This window comes from Oncorhynchus tshawytscha, linkage group LG11 (genome assembly GCF_018296145.1).
Source record: "Oncorhynchus tshawytscha isolate Ot180627B linkage group LG11, Otsh_v2.0, whole genome shotgun sequence".
In the NCBI taxonomy this organism is placed as follows: domain Eukaryota; kingdom Metazoa; phylum Chordata; class Actinopteri; order Salmoniformes; family Salmonidae; genus Oncorhynchus; species Oncorhynchus tshawytscha.
In genome coordinates, this window is record NC_056439.1 from 47,106,654 (window position 1) to 47,130,156 (window position 23,503).

Below are 23,503 nucleotides of genomic sequence, written 5' to 3' on the forward strand. Positions count from 1 at the left end.
AGCATCCTGACTGGTTGCATCACTGCCTGGTATGGCAACTGCTTGGCCTCCGACCGCAAGGCGCTACAGAGGGTAATGCGTACGGCCCAGTTCATCACCGGGGCCAGCTTCCTGCCATCCAGGACCTCTATTTCAGGCGGTGTCAGAGGAAGGCCCTAAGAATTGTCAAAGACTCCAGCCACCCTAGTCATAGACTGTTCTCTCTGCTATCGCATGGCAGTACCAGAGAGCCAAGTCTAGGTCCAAGAGGCTTCTAAACAGCTTCTACTCCCAAGCCATAAGACTCCTGAACATCTAATCAAATGGCTAGCCAGACTATTTGCAAATGGCTACGCAGACTATTTGCATTGCCCCCCCACCCCCCTCTTCTACACTGCTGCTACTCTCTGTTATTATCTGTGCATAGTCACTTTAATAACTCCACCTCGATACCGGTGCCTCCACACATTGACTCTGTACCGGTACCCCCTGTAAATACCCTCGCTATTGTTATTTTACTGCTTATCTTTAATTATTTTTTACTTTTATCTCATACTTTTTTTAATGTATTTTCTTAAAACTGCATTGTTGGTTAATGGCTTGTAAGTAAGCCTTTCACTGTAAGGCTGTTGTATTCAGTGCGTATGACAAATAACATTTTATTTTATTTAATCAATATGAATTCGGAGGGCAGAAATGATTAAATATTAAAGCATTAGACCTCTCAGTAAAGGCTTCAGTTATACAAAAGTTCTACTTAAATCTGAACTGGTTCTCTAGCACCCCATGTTCAAGAATGGCCTTTTCCCCTGTATTCAGATTACAACCTCTCACTTTCGGGTTATTTGAAAATCAAATAATCTCCAAAACATTTTTTTTTAAACAAGCCATAGAAAGTTGGTTGAGAATTTCATTTGAATCCACCAGAAAGACAGAACAAAATTGGCAAGTGTGCAAAGCTGTCATCAAGACAACGGTGGGCTACTTTGAAGTATCTCAAATATATAATATATCTTGATTTGTTTAACACTGTTTTGGTTACTAAATGACTCCATATGTGTTATTTCATAGTTTTATGTATTCACTATTATTCTACAATGCAGAAAATAGTTTTTTAAAAATTATAATTTTTAAAACTTGAATGAGTGGCTGTGTCCAAACTTTTGACTGGTACTGTGTACAGTGCATTCGGAAAGTATTCAGACCCTTTGACTTTTTCATTATTCTCAAATTGATTAAAAACCTTTCTTCCTCATCAATTTACACACAATACCCCATAATGACAAATTCAAAAACAGTGTCTTTGACATTTTTGCTAATTTATAGGGAAAAAAAGCTGAAATATCACATATACTTAAGTTTTCAGACCCTTTACTCAGTACTTTGTTGAAGCACTTTTTGCAGCCTTGAGTATCTTTGGGTATGATGCTACAAGCTTGGCACACCTGTATTTGGGGAGAATCTCCCATTTTCCTCTGCAGACCCTCTCAAGCTCTGTCAGGTTGGATGGGGAGTGTTGTTGTTCAGCTATTTTCAGGTCTTTGGAGATGTTCGATTGGGTGTAAGTCTGGGCTTTGGCTGGGCCACTCAAGGACATTCAGAGGCTTGTCCCGAAGCCACTCCTGCATTGTCTTGGCTGTGTACTTAATGTCGTTGTCCTGTTGGGTGATGAACCGTCGCCCCCAGTCTGAGGTCCTGAGCTCTCTGGAGCAAGTTTTCATCAAGGATCTCTCTGTACTTTGCTCCGTTCATCTTTACCTCAATCCTGAATGGTCTTCCTGTCCTTACCACTGAAAAACATCCCCACAGCATGATGCTGCCACCACCATGCTTCACCATAGGGATGGTGCCAGGTTTCCTCCAGACGTGATGCTTGGCATTCAGGCCAAAGAGTTGAATCTTGGTTTCATCAGACCAGAGAATCTTGTTTCTCATGGTCTGAGAGTCTTTAGGTGCCTTTTGGCAAATTCCAAATGTGCTGTCATGTGCTTTTTACTGAGGAGTGGCTTCCATCTGGCCACTATCATTAAGGCCTGATTGTTGGAGTGCTGTAGAGATGGTAATCCTTCTGGAAGGTTCTCCCATCTCCACAGAGAAACTCTAGAGCTCTGTCAGAGTAACCATCGTGTTCTTGGTCACCTCCCTGACCAAGGCCTTTCTCCCCCGATTGCTCAGTTTGGCCGGTGGCCAGCTCTAGAAAGAGTCTTGGTGGTTTCAAACTTCTTCCATTCAAGAATGATGGAGGCCACTGTGTTCTTGGAAAACTTTAATGCTGCACACATTTTTTTTTTTACCATTCCCCAGATATGTGGCTCGACACATTAGGAATCACAGTTTTGAGAAAAAATATTATTTAAAGTCACAGAGGGCTATTGCAAGAAACTACATGAGATCCCTTTTTAGTTCATATCCATTACTACATATTTTTTTTGTAAACACTTTTTTGGAGAGTTTGAAATTGGGATCCTTTGCTCCTGACAAGGACATTTCCAGACATAGACTCGACAAGGAAATGAATCACATTGAAAGTATTTAGAAAATTCCAAAAACGTATCTTTCCCTCATAAAATTCCCCTAAATGTAATTTGTAAGCTCAAGTTTGACGGACAAGTATTGTCTCGTTTTTCCAGAATCCCTGAAAAGAGACCTGGGAAAATGAAGGTAAAATAAAAATATATATATGGATCTACAAACAATCTCTAATTCATACACAATTATTCTTTATGTTTAAATAATATACTACATTTATATTTTCCAATTAACTCAATATGCCTGTTACAGCTCGGTGATGTTTACTCAAACACAGAAATTGGCTCAGACTGTTTGTTGCACAACGAGTCATAATTCAATGTGACACAATGTCGGTGTAGCATTTTGATGTTTGACAGTAGCTAGCTACCATAGCTGTGTAGGTCGTCTATGGTCACGTTAGATCTCTGTGTAGAAAGCTTTAGTAAACATTTTCTGATGCGACGTATACCTAATTCACCTGACAGTGAATCGACGAGGAGAATCATATTAAATGATATTTAGATCAAAATTGAAGGTCGTGACTCGTGTTATCTAGAAAAGCATCATAGCTTGGCTAACTAGCTTAGCAGACAGCCATCTAAATGAATTGAGTTGACCCCCCAAGGAGGAAAATATGCATTTGGCAGATTTCGTTGCTGGTTCCGTTGGAGGTGAGCTAAATAACGTTACTGTAATGTGTTTTTGTCTTTTTTTTTGTTAAACCATCTAAATCATTTGACTTATCATATTTGTATTGCTGGGAAATTTGGCAACTACACAGGCAAGCGAGGCTATAGGCCAGCTTATAATGTGAAATAGGTTAAAACATTTTCAGTGAGTTCGTTACATAATGTGATGAATATGACTTGTTCCTACAGGAGCCTTTGGAGTGGCTGTGGGGTATCCTTTGGACACAGTGAAGGTAAGTATATTTTTATGTGAGTCGAGCTTCATTAGTTGTCTGTGCTTATTTCACTAATGTTTAACAGTGTGCAATTATCAAACTCAATAACTTTTGACTCGATTACTTTTTTGCAGGTGAGAATACAGACACAAAGGAGATTCACAGGAGTTTGGCAATGTATTCATACTACATGGAAGACAGAAGGGGTGAGTGTCTAAGTGACATGTTAATACCACCATATTTTATTTTACCTTCATTTAACCAGGTAGGCAAGTTGAGAACAAGTTCTCATTTACAATTGCGACCTGGCCAAGATAAAGCAAAGCAGTTCGACACATACAACGACACAGAGTTACACATGGAGTAAAACAAACATACAGTCAATAATACAGTATAAACAAGTCTATATACGATGTGAGCAAATGAGGTAAGGGAGGTAAAGGCAAAAAAAGCCCATGGTGGCAAAGTAAATACAGTATATATGAAGCGCTGTAGTTTGGACTTGGGGCTGAAAGCTGTGTCTCTTCCACAGGTGAATGGATTCTACAGGGGCATGTCCATGCCAGTCACCACTGTGTCCATCAGCTCCTCTGTAGTGTTTGGCGTCTACAGGAATGTCCTGCAGTGTTTACATCAACTACGATCCACCTCCACAGGTTTGGATTTTCTGCCAGCCAAAGTGGACTTCTTCTTGTCCGGGTTGTCAGGAGGTGTTGCCCAGGTAGTCTACTTATAACTAGTATATTAGTCTATACTGTTGCAACGTTACATGACATGGTTGCTTGGCATGGCAAATATTGGTAAGTTTCCGTCAATTTAATTAGGGGAACTAAAAAAATAAAAGTTCCCCTAAGCAAAACTGGATCATATTCACTAGGAACCAAATGGGCTGAAACACGACCCTGATGACATCATACCACAACACCTTTGAGTACTCTCTCCCTTGTCCTCTTTAAGGTATCTGTGATGGCACCAGCTGACATAGTAAAAGTACGGATGCAGTGTCAGATGGTACACCAAGGCTTGGACGCTCAGCAACCCAAGTATCGCGGCCCAATGCACTGTCTGCTGACCATCGCTCGTGAAGAGGGCTTCCTCGGGCTGTACAAGGGAGCTGGTGCCCTCGCCCTGCGAGACGGCCCCTCTTTTGCCACCTACTTCACTATTTACCACGTTATCTGTGAGCAGCTATCCCCACCTGAGAACACCCAGCCAGGTAAACACACAGCACCTGAGAACACCCAGCCAGGTAAACACACAGCACCTGGGAACACCCAGCCAGGTAAACACACAGCACCTGGGAACACCCAGCCAGGTAAACACACAGCACCTGGGAACACCCAGCCAGGTAAACACACAGCACCTGGGAACACCCAGCCAGGTAAACACACAGCACCTGGGAACACCCAGCCAGGTAAACACACAGCACCTGGGAACACCCAGCCAGGTAAACACACAGCACCTGGGAACACCCAGCCAGGTAAACACACAGCACCTGGGAACACCCAGCCAGGTAAACACACAGCACCTGGGAACACCCAGCCAGGTAAACACACAGCACCTGGGAACACCCAGCCAGGTAGACACACAGCTTCACTCTTCCGAAGCGTATGCTTCTGTATCTCGTATGCTTCTGTCCTCTTAAGTGTACATGGTTGCTTTTGCAATTGGTCATCATGATTCAGGATCATTTAGTGTTGATTATCTGGTGTCTCTCCTCCCCCCCCAGAGTGGAATGTGGTTCTGCTTGCTGGTGGACTGTCAGGGATGTGTGGCTGGTGCATAGGGACACCCATGGACGTGATCAAATCTCGTCTGCAGGTGGACGGTATGGGCAAGAGGAGATACACAGGTTTCTTCCACTGCATCGCACAGAGCATACGCACTGAGGGGCCGGGTGTTCTCTTCAAAGGCCTGGGCCTCAATTGCATACGGGCCTTCCCTGTCAACATGTCCGTGTTCGCCATGTACGAGGTGGTTGTGCGCCTCCTCCGACCGAAAACTTGAATTTAAAGGCTTGGGTTGTTCAATAGGTGCCGAATGTACTGAAATAGGAACTACTGGTCCGAGAACAAATTTGGACACGGTCTGCACTAATGAATCCAACCTAGTCTTTGAAGAATTGGGTGATGGGATTCTATTTTAATTGTTTCTCATGCCATTTTCCATGACTACAATAACACTCAATCCATTGTTGTATCATTATCATTATTCACCTTTGCCTCAGTTGCTATGTGATTTTTATATAGTGCCATACTGCCCTATAAGGGCAAACTACAATTCCTCAGTAAGATTTATTTGAAATATTCCTGCATAGTATTTCAAGGGAAAATATGAATTGAAAATGAATACTAAGCTAAAACAGTTTTATGGTTGAGTTCTGATTGTTTAGCAATAGGGCCTAATAGTACTACAGAAACCTACTTCCATTATTTTGACTTACCTACTTTTTACACAACATTCCCTCACTGACCTTAGAACATAACAGGGGTGTATTTTACACTGCAGGATCACTTGATTTCAATGGCTAGAACTGAAGCTGACGGACAATGTGGCTTAGAAAATATGAAGTTTTTCCTGAATACTGTATTAATGAAAGTTACTTGTTGCTCCTGTCGGCAGCTCGGAAACAAGCGTGTTTGAAGTAGGGCCACCATCCAGCAAACTGCAGTATACTGGGGGTCGGTCATCAGTATTTAGGAATTGATTAACTTCTGCCACAGGCTTTCACCTCACCTTCAGTATGAAAGTGAGCAAAGCCCGGGAGCTGAGGCTAGGAATTTATCAACTTTGCTTTGTTACTGTAGCCAAGCAGTATCAATTATTTGTCCTTGACTTGGACAGTATTTTCAATGGTACTGTCTAAACTCCCAGTTCTCAAAATACTGCAAGTCATTCTCTGTATACCACATGTACTGATGATCCTGTACGTGTGATTGTGTTTGAGAAAAAACTAAACTTCAAGTAGCACATCTGATTTTGCTGTGAGTGAAACGTATAAGGGAGTTTTAACACGCACAAACATTTCAGCAGTGTAAAGTGAAAAAATAAAATATATTTAATGACTGAATAAAGATTCACAAGACAGACATTATTTTATTCATCCAATGGTATTGCTGTTAGCACAAACCAAAATAAGACTTCCTTTGTCAATGCTTGGTAAGTTTGATGTGAAGCCATATCATAGTTGGTTAATCATTAGACACGAACTGCTCAGCATGGGGATATGTCATTGACACGTTTCATGTTTCTAGTATGGCGCATGTGATGAGACCTGGGCCACATCCAGGAGGTTGTGGACCGTTGCAGATAGAAATGTCATGAATAGAATAGAAACGATTCCTTTATTCTACATGTCAGAGGCATATCTATTCTACAAAATATATTTATATCTGAACGTTACACAACGTTGTGCTCTGCTGAACACTCCCCTGCTGAGTTTTGACCAGGACGACCTCCAACATTGTGTCAGGACTTAGCACATGAATAAAACTGGCTACGCACGGGCTAGAAACTGTAATTTAGAGGTCTCGGGGTCATGAACTGCTTGACTGTCTCTTCTGTGACCTGCTTGCGTCTCTCCTGATGGGATGTGATCAATGGCTGCAGGGTCTCTATCAGACGCTTCTTCAGCTCACCGGTTAGCAGGGCTCCACTGGCGTAGTCCTGGAGACAGAGATACAACACAGCAATGAGTGGGATTATTATACTTATGACACAATACAGCATAGAACTTTATTTCCTGGAAATCATTAGCCTGGTGGTCCAGTCTGTTTGTGCTTTAGCCACTCCTCTTTGCTAGGCCAAACATGACATCAGTAGAATAGATGGGCTACAGCACATCATGGGAGAGTGACCAGGCTAGAAATCTAGACAGTTTATCATTCGGATAAGACTTTGACTCACACAAAGCATCAGTGTTCATTTGGAGAGATTTGCAGAAAACAGACATGAATTTTGTCTGGCACAGTCAAATGTCCCGCTGCGTACAAGAGTTTTGATACCAAATAGAAAACTTAGTTTGCTTATTTCCTATAAGGTTATTTCAGGTTATTTTTCAACTGTGAGGGTAGTCATTGATAGTATGGTTGTTTGGGTTAAAACACCAATTAAAATGTAGGGCTATGTAGCTAGGTAAAATAATAAATACACACTTCAAAATGTAGGACAGTGCGGCCGTCAATATAACACCAGATCCTAAAACTTGACAGCAGTACTGTAAAAATGTTGATCCATGTCTGTCTATTGTTCCAGTCCAAGTGCATTGGGTTCTCTGGCATTTGTCCGGCAGCACACCCCCCCCCCTCACCTGTCGGATTTTCTCCAGCTGCTCGTCGTCCTCCAGGAAGAAGGTCAGGTACATAAAGGACACGTCCACATCGGGGTTGCCGCCATATTTCCTGTGCTCCTCTACCGTGTCTTTCCCCCCGGAGAAGGCGTGCTTGTTCACCTAGGAGATGACAGCAAAAATGACAACTCCAACATGAATTACAGTTTTTCCCCTCTTGTTTTCTGTAAACCATTCTCAGGTGACTGTATTTGACTGCCATGTGGAGGTAATAAATTAAATGTACTGTATTTAGCTATAAAGCCCCGTTTTATATTGTCAAGTGACCTCTTTTACACTACTACGCTGGGCTGTACTGTGCCAATCTGGTTAAGCATTCACTATTGATAGAAAGGACGAGTTAAAAATAAAATACCCGAGCCAGTATAGTTCGAGTGGGCAACAGGGTATTAGAAAGCTTCGGTGTCACCTTGTTTTTGATCTGCTTGGGCGTGTCTGTGAGGAAGATGGAGGAGTTGGCGTCACTGGCGGACATCTTAGTCTGGGCCCCCTGCAGCGCTGGAAAGAAGGTAGAGTGCAACAGGGCAGGCTTGGGGTAGCCGATCCTGGGGGCCACATCCCGGGTCATCCGGAAGTAAGGGTCCTTAAAGGGGGTAGAGGATGGATATATCTTCAAAACCGTTATAGTGCTCTTGATGTAACGCTACATTGAGTCCCAATGAACTTAAACATATCATAGACTGAACTTTATAGTTCTTTAGTTCTTATAGTTATTTAGTTCTTATAGTTATTTAGTTCTTATAGTTATTATAGTTCTTTAGTTCTTATAGTTATTATAGTTCTTTAGTTATTATAGTTCTTTAGTTATTATAGTTATTATAGTTCTTTAGTTATTATAGTTATTATAGTTCTTTAGTTATTATAGTTATTATAGTTATTATAGTTCTTTAGTTATTATAGTTCTTTAGTTATTATAGTTCTTTAGTTATTATAGTTCTTCTCAGTGACATGCTGTCAGACCCTGCTACTCAGATCCTTCTGATTTTATTCTAGCTAAATGAAAATAAAGTCACAAGCATAGTCTGTAGGAAGAGAGGTTGAAGTTAATCAGTTGCCACTAGTCAGAGTAGTGTAGATGATCAGTCAAAGCAGCCAATTTCTAAAATTAACTGTTAAATCTTTCGCAGACAGTGTCCTGGTTGTTACAGGTTAGCAGACAGTGTGTCCTGGTTGTTACAGGTTAGCAGACAGTGTGTCCTGGTTGTTACAGGTTAGCAGACAGTGTGTCCTGGTTGTTAAAGGTTAGCAGACAGTATGTCCTGGTTGTTACAGGTTAGCAGACAGCGTCCTGGTTGTTACAGGTTAGCAGACAGTGTCCTAGTTGTTAAAGGTTAGCAGACAGTATGTCCTGGTTGTTACAGGTTAGCAGACAGCGTCCTGGTTGTTACAGGTTAGCAGACAGCGTCCTAGTTGTTACAGGTTAGCAGACAGCGTCATGGTTGTTACAGGTTTGAAGACAGCATGTCATGGTTGTTACAGGTTAGCAGACAGTGTCCTAGCTGTTACAGGTTAGCAGACAGTGTGTCCTGGGTGTTAAAGGTTAGCAGACAGTGTGTCCTGGTTGTTACAGGTTAGCAGACAGTGTGTCCAAGTTGGTACAGGTTAGCAGACAGTGTGTCCTAGTTGTTAAAGGTTAGCAGACAGTGTGTCCTGGTTGTTAAAGGTTAGCAGACAGTATGTCCTGGTTGTTACAGGTTAGCAGACAGCGTCCTGGTTGTTACAGGTTAGCAGACAGCGTGTTGTTACAGGTTAGCAGACAGCGTCATGGTTGTTACAGGTTAGAAGACAGCATGTCATGGTTGTTACAGGTTAGCAGACAGTGTCCTAGCTGTTACAGGTTAGCAGACAGTGTGTCCTGGTTGTTAAAGGTTAGCAGACAGTGTGTCCTAGCTGTTACAGGTTAGCAGACAGTGTGTCCTAGCTGTTACAGGTTAGCAGACAGTGTGTCCTGGGTGTTAAAGGTTAGCAGACAGTGTGTCCTGGTTGTTACAGGTTAGCAGACAGTGTGTCCAAGTTGTTACAGGTTAGCAGACAGTGTGTCCTAGTTGTTAAAGGTTAGCAGACAGTGTGTCCTGGTTGTTACAGGTTAGCAGACAGTGTGTCCTGGTTGTTACAGGTTAGCAGACAGTGTGTCCTGGTTGTTACAGGTTAGCAGTCAGTGTGTCCTGGTTGTTAAAGGTTAGCAGACAGTGTGTCCTGGTTGTTAAAGGTTAGCAGACAGTGTGTCCTGGTTGTTAAAGGTTAGCAGACAGTGTGTCCTGGTTGTTAAAGGTTAGCAGACAGTGTGTCATGGTTGTTACAGGTTAGCAGACAGTGTCCTAGCTGTTACAGGTTAGCAGACAGTGTGTCCTGGTTGTTAAAGGTTAGCAGACAGTGTGTCCTGGTTGTTAAAGGTTAGCAGACAGTGTGTCATGGTTGTTACAGGTTAGCAGACAGTGTCCTAGCTGTTACAGGTTAGCAGACAGTGTCCTAGCTGTTACAGGTTAGCAGACAGTGTGTCCTGGTTGTTACAGGTTAGCAGACAGTGTGTCCTGGGTGTTAAAGGTTAGCAGACAGCGTCCTAGTTGTTACAGGTTAGCAGACAGCGTCCTAGTTGTTACAGGTTAGCAGACAGCGTCATGGTTGTTACAGGTTAGCAGACAGTGTCCTAGCTGTTACAGGTTAGCAGACAGTGTGTCCTGGTTGTTACAGGTTAGCAGACAGTGTGTCCTGGTTGTTAAAGGTTAGCATACAGTGTGTCCTGGTTGTTACAGGTTAGCAGACAGTGTCCTAGCTGTTACAGGTTAGCAGACAGTGTCCTAGCTGTTACAGGTTAGCAGACAGTGTCCTGGTTGTTACAGGTTAGAAGACAGCATGTCATGGTTGTTACAGGTTAGCAGACAGTGTCCTAGCTGTTACAGGTTAGCAGACAGTGTCCTAGCTGTTACAGGTTAGCAGACAGTGTCCTGGTTGTTACAGGTTAGCAGACAGTGTGTCCTGGTTGTTAAATCTTTAGCAGACAGTATGTCCTGGTTGTGCTGTGATGCTTGACTGACCTGGTCTATGGCACAGGGAATGAGACACTGGACATCTTTTCTGCCCTTGAAGATCTGAGGGAAAGAGCTACTGAACGACGGAGCGGCCTGGATGGCGGGGAAGGCAATCTTTCCTGGGATGGGTGAGAGAGGGAGGAATACTTAGCTTTTAAAAAGCATTCACCTGTGCTGTATTCATTAGTGCACACCATAGTAAAACAACGTTTTGCATCAGAAAATTAGTGTTTCTTATTGGACAGTTAGTCCCTCTTTGTTTTGAGTTAGTTTTTTTCCCGCTTTAGGTTTCTAGTGAATATGACCCTGATCACATTGTAGCAACACTATGCTACTCAGAAAGTGCTCATTCATAATGAAAGTGAAATCCTGGCATTTGTATAATTCCTCAACAGGTGTTGACTCAATTCCTACAAGTCGTCTCTCTTACCGATGCAGTCACTGTCGCCAAATCCAAAAATGCCTTTGACCTGGTTGAAAGTCACATGTTTCTGTACTTTCACCACATTCCGGTAGAAGTCTGGGGACGCCCTGTAGAGACAAAACAATCAGCAAAAAAGGCAACATAGCTGACATGCCAACCTCATTATGAATAAGAATTTGTTCTTAACTGACTTGCCTAGTTAAATAAAGGGTAAAAAATATATATAAACTTGAGCAAAAAATACATTTCCCTTTCTCAGGACTCTGTCTTTCAAAGATAATTCATAAAAATCCAAATAACTTCACAGAGCTTCATTGTAAAGGGTTTAAACACTGTTTCCCATGCTTGTTCAATGAACCATAAACAATTAATGAACATGCACCTGTGGAACGGTCGTTAAGACACTAACAGCTTATAGACCGTAGGCAATTAAGGTCACAGTTATGAAAACTTGGGACACTAAAGAGGCCTTTTGACTGACTCTGAAAAACACCAAAAGAAAGATGCCCAGGGTCCCTGCTCATCTGCGTGAATGTGCCTTAGACATGCTGCAAGGAGGCATGAGGACTGCAGATGTGGCCAGGGCAATAAATGGCAATGTCCGTACTGTGAGACGCATAAAACAGCGATACAGGGAGACAGGACAGACAGCTGATCGTCCTTCGCGTTACACTGAGGCCTGTACTCTGGAGCGGGATGGAGGGTCCGTCATGGTCTGGGCCAGTGTGTCACAGCATCATCGGACTGAGCTTGTTGTTATTGCAGGCAATCTCAATGCTGTGTGTTACAGGGAAGACATCCTCCTCCCTCCTCCCCCATACTGCTCGTTTGGTGTGCGATTTCCTACAAGACAGGAATGTCAGTGTTCTGCCATGGCCAGCGAAGAGCCCGGATCTCAATCCCATTGAGCACGTCTGGGACCTGTTGGATCAGAGGGTGAGGGCTAGGGCCATTCCCCCACAAATGCCCGGGAACCTGCAGGTGCCTTGGTGGAAGAGTGGGGTAACATCTCACAGCAAGAACTAGCAAATCTGGTGCAGTCCATGAGGAGATGCACTGCAGTACTTAATGCAGCTGGTGGCCACACCAGATACTGACTGTTACTTTTGATTTTAACCTCCCCCCCCCTCTTTGTTCAGGGACACATCTTAACATTTCTGTCAGTCACATGACTGTGGAAAAACAGACAGTTTTTGTCTGTTGTTAAATCTTGTTATGTTCATACAAATATTTACACATGTTAAGTTTGCTGAAAATAAACAGTTGACAGTGAGAGGACGTTTCTTTTTTTGCTGAATTTAAATATAAAAATAAATACCACTAGTAGGAATCAGATGTACTTTAAATAGGTAAAGTATTTGTCACCGTGAGCTACTTCTATTGAAGGATAACCATCAGACTTTAGTATCTCCCAGTCTCATCAGGCTGTTGAGCATACCCCACACAGAAAATAATTATGGAAGAAGGTGAAGAATCATGATGACAGAAGGGCTCATGAGAGAGAACGGTTGAGAGCAATGTAGCCTACTATCTAAAATATTATTTTAAAATGACTGCACTATAGCACCACCTTCTGGGAGATCAGTGAACAGACATGGGATTAATATATACAATGGGGCAAAAAAGTATTTAGTCAGCCACCAATTGTGCAAGTTCTCCCACTTAAAAAGATGAGAGGCCTGTAATGTTCATCATAGGTACACTTCAACTATGACAGACAAAATGAGAAAGAAAAAATCCAGAAAATCACATTGTAGGATTTTTAATGAATTTATTTGCAAGTTATGGTGGAAAATAAGTATTTTGGTCAATAACAAAAGTTTCTCAATACTTTGTTATATAGCCTTTGTTGGCAATGACAGAGGTCAAATGTTTTCTGTAAGTCTTCACAAGGTTTTCACACATTGTTACTGGTATTTTGGCCCATTCCTCCATGCAGATCTCCCCTAGAGCAGTGATGTTTTGGGGCTGTTGCTGGGCAACACGGACTTTCAACTCCCTCCAAAGATTTTCTATGGGGTTGAGATCTGGAGACTGGCTAGGCCACTCCAGGACCTTGAAATGCTTCTTACGAAGCAACTCCTTCGTTGCCCGGGCGGTGTGTTTGGGATCATTGTCGTGCTGAAAGACCCAGCCATGTTGCATCTTCAATGCCCTTGCTGATGGAAGGAGGTTTTCACTCAAAATCTCACGATACATGGCCCCATTCATTCTTTCCTTTACACGGATGAGTCGTCCTGGTCCCTTTGCAGAAAAACAGCCCCAACGCATGATGTTTCCACCCCCATGCTTCACAGTAGGTATGGTGTTCTTTTGATGCAACTCAGCATTCTTTGTCCTCCAAACACAACGAGCTGAGTTTTTACCAAAAAGTTATATTTTGGTTTCATCTGACCATATGACATTCTCCCAATCTTCTTCTGGATCATCCAAATGCTCTCTAGCAAACTTCAGACGGGCCTGGACATGTACTGGCTTAAGCAGGGGGACACGTCTGGCACTGCAGGATTTGAGTCCCTGGCGGTGTAGTGTGTTACTGATGGTAGGCTTTGTTACTTTGGTCCCAGCTCTCTGCAGGTCATTCACTAGGTCCCCCCGTGTGGTTCTGGGATTTTTGCTCAGCGTTCTTGTTATCATTTTGACCCCACGGGGTGAGATCTTGCGTGGAGCCCCAGATCAAGGGAGATTATCAGTGGTCTTGTATATCTTCCATTTCCTAATAATTGCTCCCACAGTTGATTTCTTCAAACCAAGCTGCTTACCTATTGCAGATTCAGTCTTCCCAACCTGGTGCAGCTCTTTGACAGCTCTTTGGTCTTGGCCATAGTGGAGTTTGGAGTGTGTCTGTTTGAAGTTGTTGGACAGGTGTCTTTTATACTGATAACAAGTTCAAACAGGTGCCATTAATACAGGTAACGAGTGGAGGACAGATGAGCCTCTTAAAGAAGTTGTTACAGGTCTGTGAGAGCCAGAAATCTTGCTTGTTTGTAGGTGACCAAATACTTATTTCCCACCATAATTTGCAAATAAATTCATTAAAAATCCTACAATGTGATTTTCTGGATTTTTTTTCTCATTTTGTCTGTCATAGTTGAAGATGAAAATTGATGATGAAAATTACAGGCCTCTCTCATACTTTTAAGTGGGAGAACTTGCACAATTGGTGGCTGACTAAATACTTTTTTGCCCCACTGTATATATATATATATATATATATATATATAATTTAAAAATTTTTAAAAATTCTTTAGTACTCCCATGATGTATAAATGCTCAAAGAGCATGAGGGAATTCTGAAACCACTCATATTTAATAGTTCAAAACACACAGAGTCCCTGCACCTCTTAGGTAAATGAGACCCAGGGCCCATATCCACAAAGCATTAGTCAATCTAGGATCAGCCTTTTAGATCATAATGAATAGAATTAGATGGCCAGATGGGATCTGATCCTTGATCAGCTTCCTGGATAAGTGCCCAGAGACATAGTGAGACAGAGGGGTCTGTGATTTAGTTACGTACCCCATGTAGTCCAGATCAGAAAAGATGAAGGTCTTGTTGATGTCGAAGCCGCAGGCGATGATGTCCTTGGCGTTCTCCATAGTGTAACGGTGACAGTCCTCTAGGGACAGGTCCTTCCACAGGTACTTCTCATCATCCGTCAGCTGGATCACCAGCGGGATGTCAAACGTGTCCTGCAGCCATCTGGGAACAGGTAGAGCAAAAACCCTTTACTCTCAACTCTGATCTGAATCCACTGCCATTCGATCGACCTTAAATCACGAAGTCAGTCTAACGTAGACCTTTCTTCTACATACCTGACTTGAAACACTGGGGTTTAGGTTATCTGTTATTATAGGCAATGTGTTATAAAGTACTGTATCTGTTATTATAGGCCGTGTGTTATACAGTATCTGTTATTATAGGCCGTGTGTTATACAGTATCTGTTATTATAGGCCGTGTGTTATACAGTATCTGTTATTATAGGCCGTGTGTTATACAGTATCTGTTATTATAGGCCGTGTGTTATACAGTATCTGTTATTATAGGCCGTGTGTTATACAGTATCTGTTATTATAGGCCGTGTGTTAAAGTACTGTATCTGTTATTATAGGCCGTGTGTTATACAGTATCTGTTATTATAGGCCGTGTGTTATACAGTATCTGGCCGTTGTTATTATCTGTTATTATAGGCCAGTATCTGTTATTATAGGCCGTGTTTATACAGTATCTGTTATTATAGGCCGTGTGTTATACAGTATCTGTTATAAAGTATCTGTTATTATAGGCAATGTGTTATAAAGTACTGTATCTGTTATTATAGGCCAGTATTATACTCTGTTATTATAGGCCGTGTGTTATACAGTATCTGTTATTATAGGCCGTGTGTTATACAGTATCTGTTATTATAGGCCGTGTGTTATACAGTATCTGTTATTATAGGCCGTGTTTATACAGTATCTGTTATTATTGGCCGTGTGTTATACAGTATCTGTTATTATTGGCAATGTGTTATAAAGTACTGTATTTGTTATTATAGGCAGTTTGTTATACAGTGGGTAGGGTCTAGAGTGTTTCCCGGTCTGGGACAAAAGGTCAGGGATGTACCATAGTGTAGGGAGAACTTTTGGTGGTTCTTAATAGTGTCAAGTCCCTCCATCTCACTAATACTAATCAGGGTTGGGGGTCAATTCCATTTTAATTCCAGTCAATTCAGGAAGTACACTGGATGTCCAATTCTCTTCTATGCTTTTCACAGAAAACAACTCTGAATTTGGTTTACTTTCTGAATTGACTGGGAGGGAAATGGAATTGATCCCAACCGTGGCTACGTATACCAACAGACTCACTTTGTAAAGATGAAAGGGATGAGGTGGCCCATGTGCAAGGCATCTGAGGAGGGTCCTCTGCCCGTGTAGAGGTAGAAAGACTTGTTCTTCTCATACGCGTCCAGAACCTGGTGCATATCTCTAGAAAAAGACAGAGTTACAGCATATGACACACCCTAAAATGCCCCCAAAACAAGATGAGAGCAGATTAAGACTATATGTTTACTACGTGGTATCAATTGCTCATGCTCAATCCCAGACAGATAGACATAAAGGCAGGGTGGCAGACGGACCGCCCTCAAGAGTATATTCAAATAACTGACTAACATAACTGACCTGTGAGAGAAGAAGATTCCTCTGCGTAAAAACCGGTGTGCCTTCTGTCCCGAGACTCTCTCTATTCTGTCCACCAGCTCTTGGTCAATCTTGCTACTGCCAAACCTCACTGAAAAGAAACGTCAGTACACAATTTACCCATACCATTAATTATGCTCTGACCCAATTTTTAATAAAAAAAAAAAAAAAGAGTTTGACATTCGATAACGTCCATGTGTTTGAAGCAAGTTTACAGCAACGTGTGAGATATTGACATATCGCACAAGGCTCATTCATTTTCAGAGAGGCCCAACTCCTAACTTGAAGATTCATACATAACTCTGACAGTTCTTCCATCAATGCATGATTTACACAATTATCAAGTGAAGCGTGCGCTGTGTGCATAAATTCGGATTCTGCCCAGAGATCTAACATTATGCTTTCCCCTCTGACCTATCAGCTTGTCGTAGTCCACTCCTTTGGCGTTGGTGGTGGAGACATTCCAGGGGTCGACCATGTCCTCCCCATCTGCAGCTGGCCCGTTGTCTTGTGAAACAACGCATTCTGAGGGTGGACATCCAGTCTTGTAGTCCTGACCTGTTACCTGCTTGTAGTCCACTTTTAGCTTCAGCAGCAACTGTACAGCAGCGTCAATATCAGCCTGCAATCCAAAAACAAGATAAAAGGTAATACAATAACATCACGGTGGATCATTATCATGGAATAATTCACTATACGAAGATGATATGACCAGTGTTGTATCAGGACTGTATTGCACAACACTTAGCCACTTATTATGACATGATACAGTATAAGAACACATTGGTTGTGTTCTTAAAACTAATAGAAAACATCCCCATGTGAAGATATTTGTAAATATGTATACGTTATAGGTACTTCGTTTTATTCATTTATTTTAACCTTTATTTTACTAGGCAAGTCAGTTAAGAACAAATTCTTATTTTCAATGACGGCCTAGGAATAGTGGGTTAACTGCCTGTTCAAGGGCAGAACGACAGATTTTGTACCTTGTCAGCTTGGGGATTTGAACTTGCAACCTTTCGGTTATTAGTCCAACGCTCTAACCACTAGGCTACACTGTAGCAGTAGTTTGTTAGTTGTAGGCCTATTATTAGTTTTACAACTTTTTTATGCCGTTTTATTTGTATTTCATTGTTATTGGACCGTTAGTATATGCCATATTATTCTTGTTACTAAGTATTGTATTTTTTGGGGGGGGACACTTGAAAAACGAGATGGTGCATCTCAATTTTATCCTGCAAAAATAAATGGAATAAATCATTCTAAATGCTCACTTTTGCAGCCTTTTCAGTTTTCAGAGTTCGGACTGTGTCTCCTTGTGATGTTAGTTTCTCATATAGGTCCATTGGGGTCATATCCCCAGCCCCGTCTCCCAGACAGTCTGTCATCTTCAACTTGGTCAGGACCTAAGATACAAGATTGTGTGACACAATTTCATATACAGTAGTTTATGTCAACTAGCACACATGCCATTGCATTAGTTAACAAGCTATCTAGTATGTCTTGTCATAAGATGACATTATACATGGTAAAGATAAGGCCAGGGTTTTCAGTTCCCTGTGCTAGAGAAAGTAGCTAGCTAATCTTGGTTAACTCAGAACTAAAATCTCCGAAATGTCTTCAGTAGTTTGTCCACGAAAATGACTAGCTACCTAATGTATGGGGTATTTAAAATCAACAAAACACATAGCTGTCAGGGGTGGTTTGAAATCATGTCCACAATGAACAGCAATAGATATCTAGTTTTGCTATGGTCCATGAAGCCACCTGAACAGAAAGGAAGGTTTAAGGTGCATATGTTGTGATTCAAGAACCTCTCTATCTCCACTGCTAAAGCTAGCTTAGCATGGTGGTTAGCCCATATGTTTACCATAACGTTGTTCTGATCTACTCTACCACGCCATGACAGTGGCTTTCGGTTTGATAGGATGTTTTTTTTAAATAAACACGAGTACATCAAAGGAAATATTCAAAATAGTTTAGATTTTGAAATATTCCAAATGTTTCAAAATAATTCAAATGCACGCACCTTTCAGATTCTATGACGCCGGTAAAATCAACTCATTCCACTTGCATCAGCCTGCTTGTTGGCTGGGAAGTGTTCAGGGCAAATGTATCCCCTAACAAACAAATAGTTGATCTATTCAGTTCCACTGTGAATTTATTTACCGTAATAAGAGAGGTTATAATATTGTTGTCATGTCAAAGAGAAAATCCAGTTACTTTGAATGAGAAGGACATAAAGAGAAATGCGTAAACGACAATGTAAGTCTGTTTAAAACGTCGACGATGCTTGTCGGAATTGTTTTGGTTCCGACTGACTGATTTCAAAATAAAAGTTACCAAGCCCTGTGCGCTAATGTAAAGAGCTTGAGATATAATTACAACTTTTATTTCGAAGATGTGGATCAATGGGTTCCTGCACAGGCTTCACACAGTTGGAACGGGACAAAATTGATGACCTACACACATTTACTGTACTTTCTCCTGAACCACTGAATTGTAAAGTAGCGTTAGCTACTGCGATTATCCCCCCGTCATGGTACTAGTGACATATCTGTTGTAGTGGCATATCTGCTATAGACACAGGAAGATATTGCTATGCAGCTTTTTGGTTGAGTTACAAAGCAAGCTAACTACTGTGGCTAACCATAGAGCCAAAGATTTTTATAACTATCCCATAGCTCATTGTTCGACTGTATCTGTGATGGAGCTGTTGTGCCTGGCTTCAGCCGCGTAGCCAGCTTGCGGGTTCATGTTCGCTAATGCTAAGTGTGTAGCCGTAAATGCAATATGGGTGCATCCACGTTTTGAACTGGGAAATCCCGTCAAAACGTCTTTAGAAGCCTTGTGATTGTTTTGCTAATAAAAAAGTACATTCGGATCTGCTTAAACTTTATAAATAAAAAGGAAGATGAGCAGAATCCATTTTGTATCAACAATTTGTTTTTAGTTCTTACCATAAACAACTGTCACCACGCTTTGTCTATATGTTGACAATGATGTCAGAGAGGTGCAGGTAGGAAACTCGGGGATGAGAGTTGTCCACTATCAATGACCTGTTTGACAGTTTTTTCTCTCAGTCTTATGTGGCAAATACCTAGAGAGGAACCAGGCTATGAGGGGTGGCCAGTCCTCTTCTGGCTGTACGGGGTGGAGATTATAACAGAACATGGCCAAGATGTTCAAATGTTGGTCAAATAATAATAATCACAGTAGTTGTCGAGGGTGCAGCAAGTCAGCACCTCAGGAGTAAATGTCAGTTGGCTTTTCATAGCCGATCATTAAGAGTATCTCTACCACTCCTGCTGTATCTAGAGAGTTGAAAACAGCAGGTCTGGGACAGGTAGCACGTCCGGTGAACAGGTCAGGATTCCAGAGCCGCAGGCAGAACAGTTGAAACTGGAGCAGAGTATAACAGAATATAACCATATACTCAATGTAACAGTTGCTGAATGATAAATGATGTTAGACCTGAATATCTCTTCACCTAGACATGTATGTGACATAGGCTTTGTCCTCAATCCTCTGACAGGTTTTTCACTTATGTTAAATATAGTTTTCCGAGAGGTGTCAGTGAGGGAGGGCAATATGTTTAGGTATCATATTGAGATTGACATTATAAGGGTTTATGATGTTTAGTTCATTGTTTTATTTTTTTAAATTATTTTTCTTGTATTCTACATAACTGAGATGGCCTTGCCCGAGGTTAAGAAATGCACATGCTTTTACACTATATGTGAAAGTAGATGTTTGGTCCTGACTCACCAATGTGAATGAGAAACTGGAGCTAAAATTGTTAAAATGGATGAGAGGTAGATTGCCTCAATAGCGTAACTCTGACCCAACCCATCTGCATGTCTACACTGGAGTCTACACTGGAATCTACTCTCTCTCTCTCTCTCTCTCTCTCTCATGGTGTCTTCAAGCTCACCCATTATACAGCTGGACCTTACTTCACGTGAGAACTATGCACCCACCGTGGAGAGACATGGCGATCTTTACCACTGCAGGTGCTGTAAGGAGTACTGTGTGTGGACCAGACCAACACTGAAGACTATAAACATTATATGCAATTAATTATATCATATCATCCTGCCATCTCTATTTATCAATACAATTGTAAGTATCTGGGTGTAGCTGGTGCAGAGGAGTCAGGCGCAGGACAGCAGAGATGAGTAACACAAGGAAATTTCCTCAAAATACATGAAGTAACACCAGGCCCACAAACAACGGACCGAACTTACAAAAAACAAACACGCACAAAAACCATGGGGAAAACAGAGGGTTAAATAATGAACATGTAATTGGGGAATTGAAACCAGGTGTGACAAAGACAAAACAAATGGAAAATGAAAAGTGGATCGGCGATGGCTAGAAGGCCGGTGACGTCGACCACAGTACGCCGCCCAAACAAGGAGCGGGACCGACTTCGGCGGAAGTCGTGACAACAAGTTAACAAAAAATTCTGATGACATAGTAAAACAAAAGAAACAAAAAACTAAAACCTTTATGTTAACCTCTCTGGGATCGTTCGGGACGCTAGCGTCCCACCTCGCCAACAGCCAGTGAAATAGCAGGGCGCCAAATTCAAAACAACCGAAATCTCACAATTAAAATTCCTCAACCATGTAAGTATTTTACACCATTAAAGATACACTTCTCGTTAATCCAACCACAGTGTCCGATTTCAAAAAGGCTTTTCGGCGAAAGCAGAACATATTATGTTAGGTCAGCAACTAGTCACAATCGAGAGCATCCTGGCGGGCTGTATCACCGCCTGGTATGGCAACTGCACCGCCCTCAACCGTAAGGCTCTCCAGAGGGTAGTGAGGTCTGCACAACGCATCACCGGGGCAAACTACCTGCCCTCCAGGACACCTACACCACCCGATGCTACAGGAAGGCCATAAAGATCATCAAGGACATCAACCACCCGAGCCACTGCCTGTTCACCCCGCTGTCATCCAGAAGGCGAGGTCAGTACAGGTGCATCAAAGCTGGGACCGAGAGACTGAAAAACAGCTTCTATCTCAAGGCCATCAGACTGTTAAACAGCCACCACTAACATTGAGTGGCTACTGCCAACACACTGTCAATGACACTGACTCTACTCCAGCCACTTTAATCATGGGAATTGATGGGAAATTATGTAAATATATCACTAGCCACTTTAAACAATGCTACCTTATATAATGTTACTTACCCTACATTGTTCATCTCATATGCATACGTTGATACTGTACTCTATATCATCGACTGCATCCTTATGTAATACATGTATCACTAGCCACTTTAACTATGCCACTTGGTTTACATACTTATCTCATATGTATATACTGTACTCGATATCATCTACTGTATCTTGCCTATGCTGCTCTGTACCATCACTCATTCATATATCCTTATGTACATATTCTTTATCCCCTTACACTGTGTATAAGACAGTAGTTTTTTTTTGGAATTGTTAGTTAGATTACTTGCTCGTTATTACTGCATTGTCGGAACTAGAAGCACAAGCATTTCGCTACACTCGCATTAACATCTGCTAACCATGTGTATGTGACAAATAAAATTTGATTTGATTTGATTTGATTTGATTTGATTAGTCACAGAAATCATTCAGCCATTTTCCAACCAAAGAGAGGAGTCACAAAAAGCAGAAACATAGATAAAATGAATCACTAACCTTTGACGATCTTCATCAGATGACACTCCCAGGACTCAATGTTACACAATACATGTATGTGTTGTTCGATCAAGTTCATATTTATATCCAAAAACCTCAGTTTACATTGGCGCCATGTTCAGAAATGCCTCCAAAACATCCGGAGAAATTGCAGAGAGCCACATCGAATAACAGAAATACTCATCATAAACTTTGATGAAAGATACATGTTTTACATAGAATTAAAGGTAAACTTGCTCTTAATGCAACCGCTGTCAGATTTCAAAAAAGCTTTACGGCAAAAGCACAATATTCAATAATCTTAGAACAGTGTTCAGCCACCAAAGCCAGCCATACAGATACCCGCCAAGTTGTGGAGTCAACAAAAGTCATACATAGCATTATAAATCTTCAATTACCTTTGCTGATCTTCGTCGGAATGTACTCCCAGGACTCCCACCTTCACAAGAAATTTTTGTTTTGTCCGATTAAGTCCATATTCCAAATACCCCAGTTTTGTTCGCGCGTTTAGTTCACTATTCCAAAGGCACAATGCGCGAGCGCAAAATCCAGACGAAAAGTCAAAAGAGTTCCATTACAGTTTGTAGAAACATGTCAAACGATCATTACAATCAATCCAAGGGGTCTTTTTATAATAAATCTTCAATAATATTCCAACCTGACAATAGCGTATTCATTACAGAGGAAAAAGAAGGAACGGCGCACCTGCGTGACCTCGCAGTAAACAACTGATTGGCCACAGCCCAGTCCACTTGTTGAAACAGCTCTTATTCGACCTCCTTCCACAATAGAAGCCTCAAACAACTTTCTAAAGACTGTTGACATCTGCTGGAAGCCTTGGGAAGTGCAATCTGGCCCCATAGACACAACATATTGGATAGGCAATCACTTAAATTAAACTACAAACCTCAGATTTCCCACTTCCTGGTTGAATTTGTCTCAGGTTTTCACCTGCCATATGAGTTCTGTTATACTCACAGACATCATTCAAACAGTTTTAGAAACTTTAGAGTGTTTTCTATCCAATACTACTAATATGCATATATTAGCATCTGGGACAGAGTAGCAGGAAGTTTACTCTGGGCACCTTATTCATCCAAGCTACTCAATACTGCCCCCCTGTCACCAAGAAGTTAACCCAAGCTATCATCCAGTAAGTTCTAACAACCTCCCTATCAAAGAATACTTAGAGATAAGGTTTCCAGAGCTTCCCTAGGCCTAATACTTTTAAACAGTTCCCCCAACCCTCACCGTTCAAAAGCAACTCTCTCTTGCTATATCCAAATCATAACTAAAACATTTAATGAATTATTCAACCCAAATTCAGAATAACAGTCCTTAGTTAACTCAAATTCAACCTTCTCAACTTAGCACACATCATCCCTATTAAAATGTACATTTATAAACAAAACCTTTTAGTGCCAGTAATAACTA

At 41.6% G+C, this 23,503-nt stretch overlaps 2 protein-coding genes across 2 annotated transcripts; one reads left to right on the top strand and one right to left on the bottom strand.

The window, feature by feature from the left end:
* Positions 1 to 2,816: 2,816 nt before the first annotated feature.
* On the top strand, positions 2,817 to 6,488 carry slc25a47b (solute carrier family 25 member 47b). Its single transcript, XM_024437787.2, has 6 exons — positions 2,817 to 3,161; positions 3,369 to 3,412; positions 3,529 to 3,600; positions 3,927 to 4,115; positions 4,352 to 4,610; positions 5,124 to 6,488. The coding sequence occupies exons 1-6, from the start codon at positions 3,125 to 3,127 to the stop codon at positions 5,399 to 5,401; spliced, it is 879 nt and encodes a 292-aa protein (XP_024293555.1). The 5' UTR covers positions 2,817 to 3,124; the 3' UTR covers positions 5,402 to 6,488.
* On the bottom strand, positions 6,471 to 18,530 carry wars1 (tryptophanyl-tRNA synthetase 1). The gene is made up of 11 exons (XM_024437785.2): positions 18,410 to 18,530; positions 17,655 to 17,786; positions 16,792 to 16,999; positions 16,360 to 16,468; positions 16,045 to 16,164; positions 14,716 to 14,898; positions 11,202 to 11,302; positions 10,778 to 10,890; positions 8,152 to 8,325; positions 7,704 to 7,844; positions 6,471 to 7,060 (listed from the first exon to the last, which is right to left on the bottom strand). Exons 2-11 carry the CDS (start codon positions 17,766 to 17,768, stop codon positions 6,902 to 6,904), a joined length of 1,422 nt encoding a protein of 473 aa, XP_024293553.1. The 5' UTR covers positions 17,769 to 17,786; positions 18,410 to 18,530; the 3' UTR covers positions 6,471 to 6,901.
* Between the last annotated feature and the right edge of the window lie 4,973 nt (positions 18,531 to 23,503).

Coding starts and splice junctions, on each gene's coding strand:
- slc25a47b (XM_024437787.2), top strand. CDS start 3,125: ATGCATTTGGCAGATTTCGTTGCTGGTTCCGTTGGAG. Junction 3,601..3,926: donor CTACATGGAAGACAGAAGGG/GTGAGTGTCTAA, acceptor TCTCTTCCACAG/GTGAATGGATTCTACAGGGG. Junction 4,116..4,351: donor TGTCAGGAGGTGTTGCCCAG/GTAGTCTACTTA, acceptor GTCCTCTTTAAG/GTATCTGTGATGGCACCAGC.
- wars1 (XM_024437785.2), bottom strand. CDS start 17,768: ATGACAGACTGTCTGGGAGACGGGGCTGGGGATATGACCCCAATGGAC. Junction 11,303..14,715: donor TCTGATCTGGACTACATGGG/GTACGTAACTAA, acceptor TTGTCTCTACAG/GGCGTCCCCAGACTTCTACC. Junction 8,326..10,777: donor TTCCCTGTGCCATAGACCAG/GTCAGTCAAGCA, acceptor ACCCCCTTTAAG/GACCCTTACTTCCGGATGAC.